The sequence below is a fragment of the Hippocampus bargibanti genome, linkage group LG01, assembly GCF_051943395.1.
Source record: "Hippocampus bargibanti isolate YZ-2025 linkage group LG01, ASM5194339v1, whole genome shotgun sequence".
Lineage (NCBI taxonomy): Eukaryota > Metazoa > Chordata > Actinopteri > Syngnathiformes > Syngnathidae > Hippocampus > Hippocampus bargibanti.
Genome location: NC_142734.1, coordinates 37,224,289 through 37,239,310, shown reverse-complemented (window position 1 = coordinate 37,239,310; position 15,022 = coordinate 37,224,289). Strand labels below are relative to the sequence as shown.

Below are 15,022 nucleotides of genomic sequence, written 5' to 3'. Positions count from 1 at the left end.
ATCGAACCCGAGGGGTTCGGTGAGTCTGTCTCGGGTTTGGGACTCCTCCACCGCAGAGGTCCGTCCACCCACCCCTCCTTCTAGTCTGCAGTTAGTGGGCAGAGTCGTTGAAAGCGTCCTGCTCTGAGATTTCCTTCCGGTTCGCTTTAAGGTCGCTGCTTTATACAACACAGTGAGACCTCCCTCCAGTACATTATTTTGTTTTATTAAAGAAGAGCTTGGTGAATGAGCATATGAAACTGGTGGGGTTCAGTGCCTCCAACAAGATTAAGAACCACTGCTCTAATATGTTGTTCTCATCCAATTTATGTTCAAAGTTGGACATGAGGTGAACGGCTGTCATGTGCTGTACGCTTTAAATTGAATACACACGATGTGCTTTGATGTGTGTGTTGTTCATCATAAACTTCATCCTGGTCTATCAGCTTTTTGTAGTCTACCTGCCAAGCCAGCCTCAACTTCTAGAGACCAGAAGTTGTTTCCTAGATGTGTACATGCTCCCAAAAATCAGGATGCTGTCCAAATGTGTATCAGCCAAACGTTTGGGACATTTTTTGCATCCGTGTCCATTCAAGTCCACTTTCAGTCAGGATAAGCCAAATCTTTCAAATTCCAGTTTGTCACCTGTTCAGAGTGACGCGCGTGTTTACAGCTGGGAATTTGTTGTCACGTCTGTTTCCCGGTTGTGTGTGTGTGTGTGTGTGACATTTTTATGCAGGAGAATGATTAATTTGTGTTTTGAAGCTTTCAGGAAGGTTGCGGTGGATTCCCATCGTTAATCAAACCTGCCTGATCAAGGAGAATTGTTATCAGTGACTGCGGTGGTTAGCCTCTCCCTTTGCTTATTACCATACAATCCTGTCCCATGTAAAGAGTTTCACGTTTGTCGTCCAAGGTGACTACCACAAATGGCCATTGATGAGATAAGGCTGCCAGCGAGCCAGCGAGGTTTAATAATATCATTAACCTGGAAGGTCCCCTCTGGTGTTCCTACTGTAAATGGAGGCTTTGTAGCTGGGTGGGGGGTGGAGGGGTGCAACATCACTGCTTTACCTGTGCCAGCAAAACATGGGAGTAAAACACACTTACACAACTTCATCAATTCAGAGCTGCTGAGAATTGTCTTTCAACAAATTGGACTCTTAACGTGTGCGTGTTAGCAGGTAATGTTGGCGCATTTCTGGAAGGCTCGTACAATCTCAAGACTTGTTAAAGATGCCGAATTTTCTCCAAAGCATTGTGTAATCATTCCATCCAAGTAAATTCAGCGCTCAAGAATCTGGTTTCAAACGGAAGTTTGTCATTCTTGCTTGTATAATCGCAGTGCAAGCTGTTGCCTTGAAGCTCTGCCTTCACATATTCAAATCAGCCTCTTCTGGTCGGCAGGAGGTGAGGGGGCAGGGGTCTTCCGTCCTCTTTCCTGGCCATCACAATAAGGCAGGATCCTCCTGGTTGCTATGACTTCATGCCAGTGTTGGCGTGATATGCAAGCGGCCGAGACCTTCTGCCGGGGCGTCCCCGTTTTCAGGAAAAACACCCCGTTTTCAGGAAAAACATACTCCTCTCGGCAACGCTGCAAACGGCTTGTGGATCTTAATCCTTACTGGATGCAAAGTGAAGGACATTCATTAGAAGCTGCTTCCAGAATGGGCTATGGCCCATGAGTCCACTTGAGGGACCGCTATGGTGTATGTTACTTTTGATATGCCTCTGGCTTCAATGGTGAGTCAAGAAGAAAGCTCATTACAGCGTCCTGTTTTTTGTTCTTTCCCTCAAATGGCTTTGTTTGCATCATCGGCTTCATGTGTGAACCTCCGACATAATGGAAGTCAATATTTAGTTTACGTGTCAGGAGCACTTGTATTTTGTTTGCATCATTTTGGTCTCTTACTGACCAAAAGTTTTCAGTGATGAGCGCGCAAGAGAGGGAGGCCAAGTTTGCTTCAGTTTTTCAACCTTTTTCTTGCACTTGCTTCATTCCAACAAACCATAAGTGGCTCTCTTTTTCATTTTGTTGTACGAAAGACATTTACGCTTTCTTTCACAAAGTCGGTCTGTGATGATTATTTCCACTGATTTTGTAGAGATGTCCATTCTTTCTTTGTCAGGCCCTGCGCACTTCCTTATTCCTCTACGTATTTGTGGCCATGATGTACTGGCAAAATATGTCTTCAAAAAGAAAATGAACATTTGAATCTCTTCGTTGATTGGTTAGTTGTCTTTAGTTCCTCGTGTTTTCTTCATCATAGTTGCTCTTTGTAGCCTTTGGAACTTTGAAATCAGGTGTTTTTTTGTGATGAAAGCACACCCAAAGTTATAAAAAGGGGCCGCAAGCAAGTCATTTACAAAATACCGGGGTTTGCCGCACTCTGTTTTTGTTGTTGTTTTTTTTAAACATTGGTTGCAGAAGACCAAAAAAATATCCGTTTTATGCCACAGGGCTTTGTAATCATTTGTAAAAATTGGAAGATTTACGTCGGATGAAACCCTCTGCATGCTTTTTGCTGCCGGATTATTACTTAATTTGGTAAATCATCGAGTGTTTTCAATGACAACGCTTTTTGACCGAAACCATATATAGCGGTTGTTTTTGGTTTCATGTAAATACATCTTTTTTTTCTTTTCGGCTTTTCCCTGGAAGGGGGGACCCCACCCCCACCCGCCACCAACCCTCTTCTGGGTCACCCCTCAGCTTTGAACACAAACGCGTCTCTGGTGTTTGTTTGTATCTACAAAGGAATTTGTTTGGAATTGTCAATGTGCTCCCTTGCTGATGTCAATGTTGTGGAATGCAAGTTCCTTTGGAACTACATTTGAAAGTGTGTGTTGGGGGGGGGGGGGGGGATTCTCTCGTGCCTCCCCAAGACAGATTGCTCATCATTGACAGTGTGGCGGTAAAAACAAGTGCTTCCTCAGATATGGTGGCATCCCCTTTTTTGTTTGTTCTGTTGGTGATCATAAAGTGAAGGGTGCACGACGGGGCGTGCTGACAGGGTAACAATAGTGGAGCGTGACGATGTGGGGGTCGGGGTGGGGGGGGGGGGGGGGGTCATTGGTCAGTCTTGGAATGGAGAAACCTTTCTGTGATGTCATAAGAATTCGCCGGGAGGATGTGGACGTCCTTCCCGCTCCTGTTTGCGTCTGACTGCATTAATGGCTCTGCTGATGTCATCTCAAACGCCAAATTCCCCTGACGACTTCCTGTTTGTGCCCCCCCCGCACCCTTATTTTGTGTGTTAACCTCTTTCCATTCATTCTCTGGAACATTTTTCTTTTCTCAGGGGATGATGGCAACAATAGTTTTATTTTCAATATGTTCCTGCTCTCCTCCGTCAACACAGCGTTTGTCCATCCGAAAATCATCCAGGCTTTCATCCTGGATGCAATTACCACTCGAAAAGTCACTGTTTTCTTTTCCCAACATGTTCCGTGCTTGACGTCTAGAAATGTTAAACTCGGCTTGAAAATAGGAGTCGTTGTTTGTTTATTCACACAATAAGTCTAATGGTGATGTTGTTCATGCTTTTATTTAGTACAAGATAAAACAACACATTGACTTTGAAAAGTAATCCATTTCCACCTAATTGGCTGGCCTGTTTACATCAGAATCAGAATCATCTTTATTGGCCAAGTATGTAGAACACACAAGGGATTTGTCTTCGGTAGAACCGGCTGCACTAGTATCATCATTAAAAAAATTATAATCAATAATCCATCGAGTTTAACTTGTGCAGACCATTTCATCCAGTACCCAAGTCAGCCAATCGATCAGACCTCGCTCTGTAAATTAAAATAAGTAACAAAGACCGACCGCCGCTTGTTGAGAATCTTTGATCTTCCTCCCAAAATGGCGACGTTTTTCTTGCCCCGAAGTAAATGTTTGATAGACGATTGTATATTTTTCAAACGCTGAATATCTTAAGTACATTTGAATTGTTCTTTATTGGGCAGTTTTCATGCAGTACATAGAACAACATTTGAAAAATCACGTCAATATTGCCAAGCAGTCGACATTTTGACTGGGAAGTGAGACTATTTTTCTCAACGTTGTCTTTTAATCACTGTCCTGTGCACTCACGCAGGGCCAGTCCCGGCGGAGGAAGAATATGACGGAATTTCTTGGGGAAAGCAACATTCCTTCTCCGGATACACTGGGGCAGATGGGCGGCTCGTTGCCCGGCATCGGCTCCGGTCCCGACAGCTGGAAGAACCGGGCCGCCAGCCGCTTCAGTGGCTTTTTCACTTCCAACGCCACATCAGCGTCATTCGGCAAGGTGAGCCCGTCACGCCGTCTTCTTGGACCGCTGGAAGCCTGTTTCTCGTAAGGCAGAAATTGACAAGGAATAACAGAATGAGGTAGTCGTGTCACCGCTTCCTGTTTGGCTCTTGCGGCTTGCCGGCCTGACGTGGCGAAGAGAGAACGTGACAACAGAACGCGAGTAAAGCAACAGTGGGAGGATGTCAGAGGTGCGGGCGGTCGCTGAGATCATTTCCCTCCAAATCTTGTCGCCTCAGATATTTTCCCGCCAGCAGTTCCGGAAATGACTTATCAGGGGAAATGTTCCGCATTGGATGTCCCTCATATTCAAAATGGAACTCATGCCCACACTTGTTATTTTCTTTGTACTGTTATTATTTGAACAGTCGAAGGCCATTGAAATGAGACTCTCTATTTTAATCATTTACATTCATGATAATCTGTGCAGATGTATTGGCATGAAAAAGGGTGTTGTTATTAGTGCTACTGCTATCGTGCATCATTACGAGATTGTGCTTCTAGAAGCGAGCATTATGCTGAACGCTATTTGCATGTCTGCTAGCAACTCGGTAGTGATGCAACAATAAATGAACTCGTAAAACGCCATCAAATCATTCTTGAAATCAATTAAAAGGGTATTTTGGCTTTCACGCTGGCAACAGTAATATTCTCTGATTCATGTGATTGTGGGACGAATAAAGGTTTTCTGATTCTGATGTACTCCTCCGTGTAAACACATTTTTTTGTTTTGTGCCGCTAAAGTGCATCAAGGCTAAAGCGGTAATTTAATAACGATAACGTTCTCACCTGACAAGTGCAGGTGCAGGTTAATGTTTGGCAAATCCTATCAGATATAATAGTTTGATGTGATTGTCTCTTCCCGAAAATGATTTAGATGCAGGGGGAAACTAAATGTTTGCAACAAGTGTTGAATGAAAATGGTGATTGTTTGTCTAACACAGTTTCTTATTTACCTTTTGTATCCCCCCCCCCCCCCCCCATATACCCAGTCTGGCTCTACAACTCATTTGCTGTCTCCTCTTTTAGATGTGGTGGGAATAAATAACCAAGTCTGTAAAATGTATAGAACGTGGGCTCAAAAGCTAAATCGACTTGAGTTTGGACGAGTTTGACAGCCCTGACTGGCGGTCAAGCTTTGTTGCAACTCCTAAAAAGATTGCTTCCCCCCCACCCCCTTGTGTGTTCACATGCCACGCAGTGACACGATCTGTCAGTCAGCTGTCACGGGTGTGGGCGTGTGTCTTTTCAGTTTATGCAGCCCTTTTAACCTCCCCGGAAGTTGAGAGCCTCCACTGGGACCTTTTGCCCCTCAAGCAGACCCTGGCCCGACCCACAGACACCCATATGACCCTCTTCCGCTCCCTTGAAGCCCATTGTTAGACGTTCTCCCATTTCATCATCATATAAAGGGTTTTCTCTCGATCATAACCGTGTAAAACTGTGTGCCCGGCAGGAAGTAGACAGGCTGGAGCAACTGCACAGCAAGCTGCACTCGTATACGTTGTTCGGGCTGCCCAAGGTGCCGCGGCAGCTCTCGTTCCACCAGGACTCCTGGGAGGAGGAAGATGAACAGGAACCCGACTTGGTCCTGGAGGACAGTTGGCAGATGTTGCTGGACAACGCTGAGGTAATCCAAACAAATCGGCGGGCGGACACTTGTCTCCGCGCCCAATCCAGTCTGTCTTGGAGAACTGATCTTAACATGCTCAAAGCGTCTACACCGTGACCTGGATCCATCCTGTCACCTACGAGCGTGTGCTTCACATTGACATCGAGAGAGCTTTTAATCAGCTGTTGATTAGCTTTTTTTGTAATTGTTTGAAATTACCAATCGGTTCTGAATTGCTATGGCCACCTTCGCTAACCTCGTGGCCCATGTCACTTTTCTCTATTTGTTTTGTAACGGCGCGGCCGGTGGAAAAAAAGACGGCGCGCTTCAAAATGCCCGAGTTTGGACGCCTGTGCTGTAAACGACAGTTTTGCCATTGGGAAAAAACACACTTGACTTCCCGGTTCCCACTACTTCCTTATTGTTTACCTTCTGATTTGCCAGACGTTTACAAGCTACGATTGCACTGCCATTAAGTGCAAGTACATGAAAAACTAAGATAAGCTGATGGAGGAGCATTTATGGCTTTGATAATATGCCCGCGCATATTTCATAATACGTATGTTGTGCATTGACATGGTCTGTGCGTGCGTTCTTCTCATGCTGAGAACCGTTTGACTCACGTAGATGATAGACAGTCCGCGTGTGTATTTGTTTGTTTGTGTGCGTTTTAGACTTTGACAAGGAGACAGTTCCACCAACAGGAGGCAATCTGGGAACTGCTTCACACCGAGGCCACATACATTAAAAAGCTCCGAGTCATCACTGACGTAAGTCACATGGGACAACCGCTGTGGAACACAGCCAATGATACAAGTCATGACTGAAAAAATGAGTGAAAAGCCTTCTTTGGTGTGAAAATCATTCTTAAAAAAAGATATATTCTACTCGTACACATTGGAGAAATTCTTCATTCGCGGCAGCAAAGTTATGAGAGGAAGACAAAAGGAAAAAGAAAAAGTAGTCTGTTGTTCTACACACTAGAGTCCACAACGCACAGTCTAATGACCAGACATTGCGTTGTGGTGTCGAAACAAATGTGAGTGATGATCACACTTGTATTACAATACCTTGGTCCCGTTCAACAAAAAAAACAACAATGTGAAATGAATGTATTCCTTTTGGCATATCTCCATTTCAGTATCTGAACATGGCTATGAAAGAAGCCAGTCAAATATCGCGGCCGCATGAAGGTCACTGACGTTGGGTTATTGGATGTGTTTGCAGCTCTTCTTATGCGGCCTGCTCAACCTGCAGGAGAGTGGCCTGCTCACAGAGGTGGAACCCCCGCGGCTTTTCAGCAACGTCCAGGAGATTGTGCGTCTGCACACGGCCCTTTGGAACCAAGTCATGCTGCCTCTATTAGATAAGGCCAGGCAGGCCAGGGCTTTGCTTGACCCCACCGACCTTCAGCATGGATTCAGGACGGTAGGTTGCAGCTTGGAAGCGACGCGGGCCTCAGCGGCGCACCGAAAGCACGGGCATGTTCACGCATTTGGGTTTGTGGCGTGAAGGAAAAGAATTATTTGTTGTCTTTTATCTATTTATTATTTGAGAAGCTAGTCAAGCGTCTGGAATACTAAACGTCATTGCGGAGGCAACGATTGCCATCCTACTTTTTACTAAGCCAAGCGTCGCTTTCGCCTTCAGTTCGCCTCCAGGTTCAAGCCATACATCCGTTACTGCATGGAGGAGGAAAGCTGCATGGAGAACATGCGAGCGCTTCTCAGGGACCATGAACTCTTCAGGACTTACGTTACCGTGAGTCAATGTGACCGACCTTTGAGGTGACGCCTCATTTGTCATTTCAACACGTCTGTGCTCTTTTGGTAGTGGGGCGAGACGCACAAGCAGTGCAACCGTCTGAAGTTGGCAGACATGCTGGCCAAACCTCATCAACGGCTGACCAAATATCCCCTGTTGCTCAAGAGCGTCCTGAAAAAGACGGACGAGCCGCCCGCCCGAGACGTCATCGCCAACATGGTACGAGGCGCGTCCGTCCGTCCGCGCGCTCGGCACGCGTTTGCGCTTTTGTTCACGATGGCGCTGGCCCCCCTCCCCCCCCCAGGTGGCCTCGGTGGAGGGCTTCATCGACAGCGTCAACTCTCACATGCGTCAGCGGCAGGAGCAACGCAGGCTGGCCGCCATTTCCGCTCGCATCGACTCCTACGAGGCGGTGGAGGGCAGTAGCGAGGAAGTAGAGAAGGTGAGCACCATAAAAATGACATGACAGAGCGCATTTTTAAATCATAATAATATTCATCATTTGGATTTGCCTTTATTCGTCTCGCGGTGGGGAAAATTACATGACAAAATACAATATACGCAATAAATAATATTAATAAGAATACATTTAATTGACAAGTGCCTTTGAAATCTCTCAAGGACAGTCACAGGTAACATCTTAAAAGTCGCTTTTTTTTTTGCTAACAGTGTCAATTAAGAGTTTCAGGAAAATGCAACTGGCATTTATTGTCAATAAAACAAATCGTTTTGGAGCAATCAATATATCGTATAATTGATCTCTAAAGGTAACTTTCTTTGGCCAAATGGATACGCCTCTATGTGTGTTCATATGGGATTCCATATGAACACATTTCACCGGTATTCCTTCCTTCGATCCGTCTGAGGCTTTTTTTCTACAGAATGAGGAAATGGGCAGCCTTTCTTGCATCTCCCACATTTGGAATGTCTCAAAGACATTGTCGATTTGTTCTCGAGCTGTTTGAAGACGTTTATATTGGTTGAAAATAACAGATCCAATGAGGACGACACGTCTTTGCTCATACGATACGTAACCAAATCACATGAGAGCAATGGCACAAAAAAATGCCCAACTTGTGTGACTATCAAAGGCTTTCTGCTTCTTCTGTAATAAACAACTTATAAAGTCAAGTGTCGGTCTCTCAGATCCTCAGGGAGTTGAACCACTTTGACCTGATGGCTCCCATGAGAGGAACGTCTGTCGAGGAGACGCGGCAGCTTCACCTGGAGGGCGCCCTGAGGATGAAAGAGGGCAAAGATAGCAGGGTAAAGCCCAGCCGCATTTGCTTCTCCTTTCAAATCATTTATTGGCCTTGTTTGTGTTTGTGTTGATTGGATTGGATTGTTTTGGCGCTAGATGGACGTCTACTGTTTCCTCTTCACGGACTTGCTGCTCATCACAAAGCCTGTGAAGCGAGTGGAAAAAGTCAAAATCATCCGGCAGCCTCTCCTCATCCACAACGTGGTCTGCAAGGAGCTGAAAGACGCGGGTGAGCTGACGGCGGCAATTGCTTTTCTCCCTCCCGCGTGCGGGGCCACGCATCTCGACGCTTTCATTTGGACGGGGGATAAAATTGCATTGGCCAATTGCTATTGTTATGTGCTTTGTTTTATTGTTTTTATTGTAAAGTGTTTTGAAAGGCGCTTGAAATAAAATGTATTATTTATGATTAATTGAACGCCAAATATTTTTCACGGAATACACAAACACCGGCTTCCGCAGACGATGCAATGTATTGAAGGTAAAGAAAGGTCTTCCTTGTGACTTTAGCCTGCCTGATTATGACACGAAAATGGCATTTTGCCCAAACAACCAACTCTCGCGTGTGTCTCCAAAGGCTCCTTCGTCCTCATCTACCTCAACGAGTTCAGGAGCGCCGTGGCCGCCTACACCTTCCAAGGCAACGGCGCCTCCCAGGGGCGAATCTGGATGGAAGCGATCTGCAACGTCCAGGTTGCCGCTTGCTGTCTTCAGGCATCTTTTCCCGTCGGCGGCGAGGTGACTTTTGTGGAACTTCTTCCACGACAGGACCAAGTCCAAAGGCTCCGCAGCGAGGAAGTGATGCGGCTGCAGACGGCTCGGACGACTTGCGCGGCGGGCGGAGAAGAGCGGGACGAGGAAGATGAGAGCAGCAACTCCGACGCCAGTTCGCCGCGTTTGAGGCACAAAGATCAGCGTGACGCGAGGTACCGAGCCGGCGTTCAAATGATTCCAACTCTGCGAACAAGTTGTCGTGAACATCCGAGACAATTTCCTGGTTTGGATTTACGTGCTAGAACTCGACGCGAGTCATTTGATTCACGCGCCTCGTCGTTCCAACGGGATTTGACAGATTTTCTTCTTTCTTTTTTTGTTTTTTTTGTTTTAGTCAGTCGGACGGATCGACTGAGACGCTGTCGGTCACGGAAGTGGACGATGAGGCCGGCTCGCAAACGTCTTCTGCCGCCATCGTTAGCCCGGAGGGACTCTCCCGCGTTGACGACGGCGTCCCCTCGGACGTTGAGCAGCCCGCGCCTCCCCGCGGACCCTCTTCCGACGTATACTCTGAAGCGGATGCCGACGGCGACCAGCTGGAGCCTCAGTGCCGCTCTCTCTCTATGGACAGCGCCTATGGTACGCTCTCCCCGGAGTCGCTCCTCAGAGAACTTCAGCCCCCACAAAGTGAAGAGGAGGAGGAGGAGGAGGAAGACTCTGCCTCGCTTGGCTCGCAGTTGTCAGTGGTCCGGCCGTGCAAACCTCGACGGCGGGCTGGCGTCCAGTCGAGGGTCCGCAGCCTCCAGAAGCTGTCTACACTGGTCTTATCGCGCTCCGAGGACAACCTCCTGCAGCGCCTGCGCGCCAAAACACCACCCTCGCAGAAGTGCGCCGACCCGCCGGACGCGGACGCCTCCTCATTGCCGCACAGCAAGAGCCTGTCGGAGCTCGGTAGCAACGCCGCAGACTTTGCCGTCGATGCCCGCCGCGACGTCTTAGACGAGGGCGGTCCTTGCATGGCGGACGGGGACATCGAGAGGAAGTCGCAGCCAACGGGGGAAACTTTGCCCAGAGCCAGGACATCGCCGCCGCCGCCGTCGCCGCGGCAGCACCAGAAACTGACGCTAGCGCAGCTCTATCGAATACGCACCACTCTGGTCCTCAACTCTACGCTCACAGCATCGTAAGTGCATGTCATTTCGCATATTTTCCTTGGCATAAGGCGCACCCCCCCTTGGAATGGTGGATTTTCAAAGTTTCTTCGTATATGAGGCGCACCGGACGGACTACAATACAAGGTGCACCTTCAATCAATGAAAAATGTTTTCCAAATAGAATATAGGAATAGCTACGAGTTTTCCAAATACAGTGAAACCTTGGTTTACAAACTTAATTGGTTCCCAGACAGTGTGTGTGTATCCCAAAAAATAATTTCCCATAGGAAACCATTCAAATGAGACTAATCCGTTCCCAGGTCCCCATAAAACAATACAATTAGTTTTATGAAAAGTATTGAAATCAGTTACCTTTTGGACAAGCTCATTAAAAAAATGGCACCGATATATCGGTGCCATATCGAAAGTTAACCTGATAATAGCCCAAACCTTTTGCGAGTAGCTTCGATTGATTGATATAATTTGTAGTCCATTTGACTGACTATGTGTATTCCCACTTCCACAGGGAGGTGTAACCATCAACTTGTCTTTTTTTCCCGGAGACATCACTGCACTCTTTGTTTTTTTGCTCTTCTCTTTCTCTCTGTTGACACCAACCCCGCCACTCCGAGCATCCGTCGAGCGCCACGTGGGTCAAGCCAACCCTTTCTCGCCGCTGGCGGGGAGGCGGCGCCCGAGAGACTTTTTCACTGCTTGCACTTTGCAGAGAACGTAGCACCGGGGGGGGGGGGGGGGGGGGCGCCACTGATAGTGTCTTCTCCAGAGGAGCCGAGGCACGTCCCAACCTCTTGAACAACACCCAGAGTGGATGTTGTAACTATTTTGATTTGCTTGAACAAGAAGAAATATCATTGCACATTTGTTTTGGAAAATAAGATGAATCACTAAGGAGTGAAGCTACATTCGCAGCCGCACGCGGAGTTTGTTTCCGTACGTGTTGGAATGATCATTGACCAAAAGTGTGAGACGCAACCAAAGGAGAGTCCCATTGGGTTTAAGTCCAAATTGCGGGCATTCTCGTTTCTGTTATTCCTGGATTTCATTGGCAAGCAAGGTGAGGGAGGGAGGGGCCTCTTAGGCGACAACCTGAACATGAGTGACTGACGGCTTTGCGGCACTACAAAAACATACACGCAGTTGTTGGTTGTTTTTTTTTTTTTTTTTTTTGGGGGGGGGGGGGGGTTAGTCGTGCATTTTGTTTTGTAGCAAGATTGAACACATTTGTATGGAAGAATATTCCGAGTTTGCCAGCTCTTCCCAGGAGATAAAACACTTTAACACTTAATTTTTGTCTGTTTACCTTTTTTGTTTTATTACTGTCTAGTATTTATTTTGTACAAAGGAGAATTATTTTCTCACCGAAGAAGGAAAAAATGTTTTTCTGTAAGAATTAAGTCCCAACATTACAATTGTAATGCTATGAAGAAAAAGGTAACCCTATTAAGAGAATGAGGTTGTAATATTGATGAAGCGGTCTATCAGAAATGAATGGAAACAAAATGAGCAAATCATTTACAAGTAAAGGTTTACAAAAATAGTCATAGGAAAAAGTCACAAACATTTTGTCATGAATTGATCACAGGACTGCAGAGAGCGGAACTGTTGCACATGTTTATTTGCAAGTCTAATTTGGATGTTTTTTTCCCCCCGTTTGTATAGTGCGAATTTATTCATGTGTTGTTCCGATTTCATTCTCCTATCTGTGTGACTTTTTTCCCCCGTCAATATGGTCCAAATGCTCCTTTGTCATTTTGTCTCATCTGTTTTATGTCCGAATATAAATAAGATGTTGATATTGTTGCTCTTTCAACATTTGTCCATTGTTTTTGTTGACCTAGTCTTGAAATGAGCTTTCCTTGTCGGCCACCAAAGTGCCGCCAATTGAAATCGTTGGCTTTCCTGACTTTAAAAAGTGTCCTACGGAATAAAGACAAGTATGTAATGCAAAAATGTGTTGCAGTCCCTGTTTTTTTATGGAGCCATCGCACACAAAAACATTTAGGGCTCAGGTGGCAAAAGAACATTCTTTTACGTCGCTGTCTAGAAGCGACATATTTATTACGGCAGCTGGAAGCCGACCCCAACGGCGGCTCTGTTGGAATAGTGTTGCCCCCATGACTCAAAGGAAAGTCCTACAAGTCATCCTTTGACGAGTTCTCACAGACGCGCTCCAACATCGTGTACAGAATCTTCATACCGGATAAATTGTTACAAACAGAGAAGGCTACTTAGTGTTGGCGGAAAGTGTCCCAAGACTTTTGACCCACCTATGTGAATTGTTCTGCTCGAAAACAACCTTGAGCGCATGGTCACTTGTGCAAATGGGCGAAGACAAACTTGTTGAGAGCAAAGTCGGTTTGAGGTATTTACAGCTCATTATATCAGCTAATCTCCAGATTACAGCGTGTTGAGTCCACACCAGCCACTAAGCCTCTGGTGGAGGGGGAACCACTGCGACGTTCCCGCCTGCGGGATTTGTGTCTTCATCTGGAGCCCACCATCCCACCCAGCCATCATCATTTTCACATCTGGACTGTGCAGGATTTACTCTTGTAATCCTTCACTTTAGAACTACGTATTTTATTAGAACTCGTCGGGCTTTTCATGATGAAAATGCAGCTTTGCAGCTTTGCAGCTTTGCTGTGGAAGTAATTACAGATCCTTGTCCTATTAGTGTCTGCTAAGTAATTAAGGTGGGACATATTTGGCTTTTCCTCAGTCTTTTGGGCTACATAGAACACTTTTGGTGGACACTTGAGAAAAGGGGATTGAAAAACGCCATGTCTTTGGAAGAATGGGCTTCACGTTGCGCAAGAGGCCGACAAGACAAGGGAAGGGAAAGGAATGGACGGGAAGGGACGGATGGGCAAAGGGGTTAACGCCACTTGCCGTGGCAGATGTCACAAAGCATGCCGGAAAAAAAAAAAACATGTCCGATTAACACAAAGGGGGCACTTTGACAAATCCCGATTATGGGAGCACTTTCCTTTATTAAACTCGGCCTCGGCGCTGCACTCTTTGTGAGGGCGGATTAAAAGCAGGTAGACACCATTGTCTGTCCAAACAATCCCCAGATAAAACGGAAGCTTATGAGTCGCCGCTAACAGTGCCCACTTTACTTCTTCATCTTCATCATCATCATTGTCGTCTCAGTTGAGATGGTGTGATTGGATTTGGGGCACTTCCAGTCCGGAGGGGGAACTAGAGCGTGTTTACATATGTGACAATCGTGGATAAGTCGGGTGGCGTACGGAGCGAGCGTGACATCTGGCCTCCAGCAAGAAAACTTTTGACCTTTGCCTTGATGCACGCTAACATCTGGACGCTCTCTTCTACATTTTTCAAGAGCTGTACAGTTTATGGTCAGCGTTGCACATAGACGAGGAGGTGCATCAGAAGGGTCGCCCGACTGCTTGGTGTCACCAAAGATCAAACGCAAGCCAAAGGACAAGCTAGGCCATTGCTCCAAAATCCTGCAGCTCGCCTATCGTCACTGAATTCACCCCTGCGTCACTCCTGTGTTAGCTCACAATTCTCTTGCCATTACAACATCAAGATGGCTCCCGGAAAGCAATGAGCGTGCCGCAGACAAAACTGGCAAAGTGCTTTCAACTTCGACCATCTCATCTCATTCAAGGGGAAAACGTACCCCTGGGTTTCCATTTAAGCAAGCGAGGCATTTCCTTTCGCAGCTATGCGAATGTCAGATCTAGGTCCCACTCGGCAAATGGAGACTTCATCCTTCAAGACACTTTTGTCCTGTCTGGAAGGAACCCAAGCCTGGAAACTAAACTAAACTAAATTACTTGGAACCTTGAACATGTCATCCATCCCGTTGACTCATTTCAAGGTGATGTTCCTTCATACCCCAGAAATGACCTTCTCTTGGCTCCCCCCAAAAAATAGACAGTATAATGTTGGGCGTTGTCTCAGCTCGCCGCGCACCCACAATGCCTCGCGCTCGCAAGAACGCGACCAACGCGTGGCCGGATGCCTTCTGGCACGAATAGAGAGCGCAAAGGCGCGGCATATGCCAAAGGATCAAATATATATTATCCTCGTGAAAGTTGTGTTGTTTCTGAAATTAAAAGAGCATAAGGTCCCACTTTTTTCTCCCGACCGTGTAAACTGCTCACCTCAATAATGGTATCAGTCATAAGAAGCTTACTGTAATTACAATATTGTCCTGTCCTCATACACGGACTCGCGACTCACTCAAC

At 46.5% G+C, this 15,022-nt stretch overlaps 1 protein-coding gene across 4 annotated transcripts in view; it reads left to right on the top strand.

The window, feature by feature from the left end:
• Positions 1-11,949, top strand: part of plekhg5b (pleckstrin homology domain containing, family G (with RhoGef domain) member 5b) — a 39,452-nt gene extending 27,503 nt beyond the window's left edge. For 3 of the 4 annotated variants that reach the window (XM_089015124.1, XM_089015116.1, XM_089015135.1), the window contains exons 8-20: positions 4,083-4,274; positions 5,733-5,906; positions 6,563-6,658; positions 7,116-7,316; positions 7,539-7,649; positions 7,722-7,871; positions 7,957-8,094; positions 8,799-8,918; positions 9,010-9,142; positions 9,491-9,606; positions 9,682-9,839; positions 10,022-10,810; positions 11,308-11,948. In XM_089015124.1, the coding sequence (XP_088871250.1) occupies positions 4,083-4,274; positions 5,733-5,906; positions 6,563-6,658; positions 7,116-7,316; positions 7,539-7,649; positions 7,722-7,871; positions 7,957-8,094; positions 8,799-8,918; positions 9,010-9,142; positions 9,491-9,606; positions 9,682-9,839; positions 10,022-10,810; positions 11,308-11,317 (2,388 nt within the window). In that variant the 3' untranslated portion in view covers positions 11,318-11,948. Of the gene's footprint in view, positions 1-4,082; positions 4,275-5,732; positions 5,907-6,562; positions 6,659-7,115; positions 7,317-7,538; positions 7,650-7,721; positions 7,872-7,956; positions 8,095-8,798; positions 8,919-9,009; positions 9,143-9,490; positions 9,607-9,681; positions 9,840-10,021; positions 10,811-11,307 lie in introns of all 4 variants that reach the window. The other variant, XM_089015110.1, reaches the window with a different exon arrangement.
• The last annotated feature ends 3,073 nt before the right edge of the window (positions 11,950-15,022 follow it).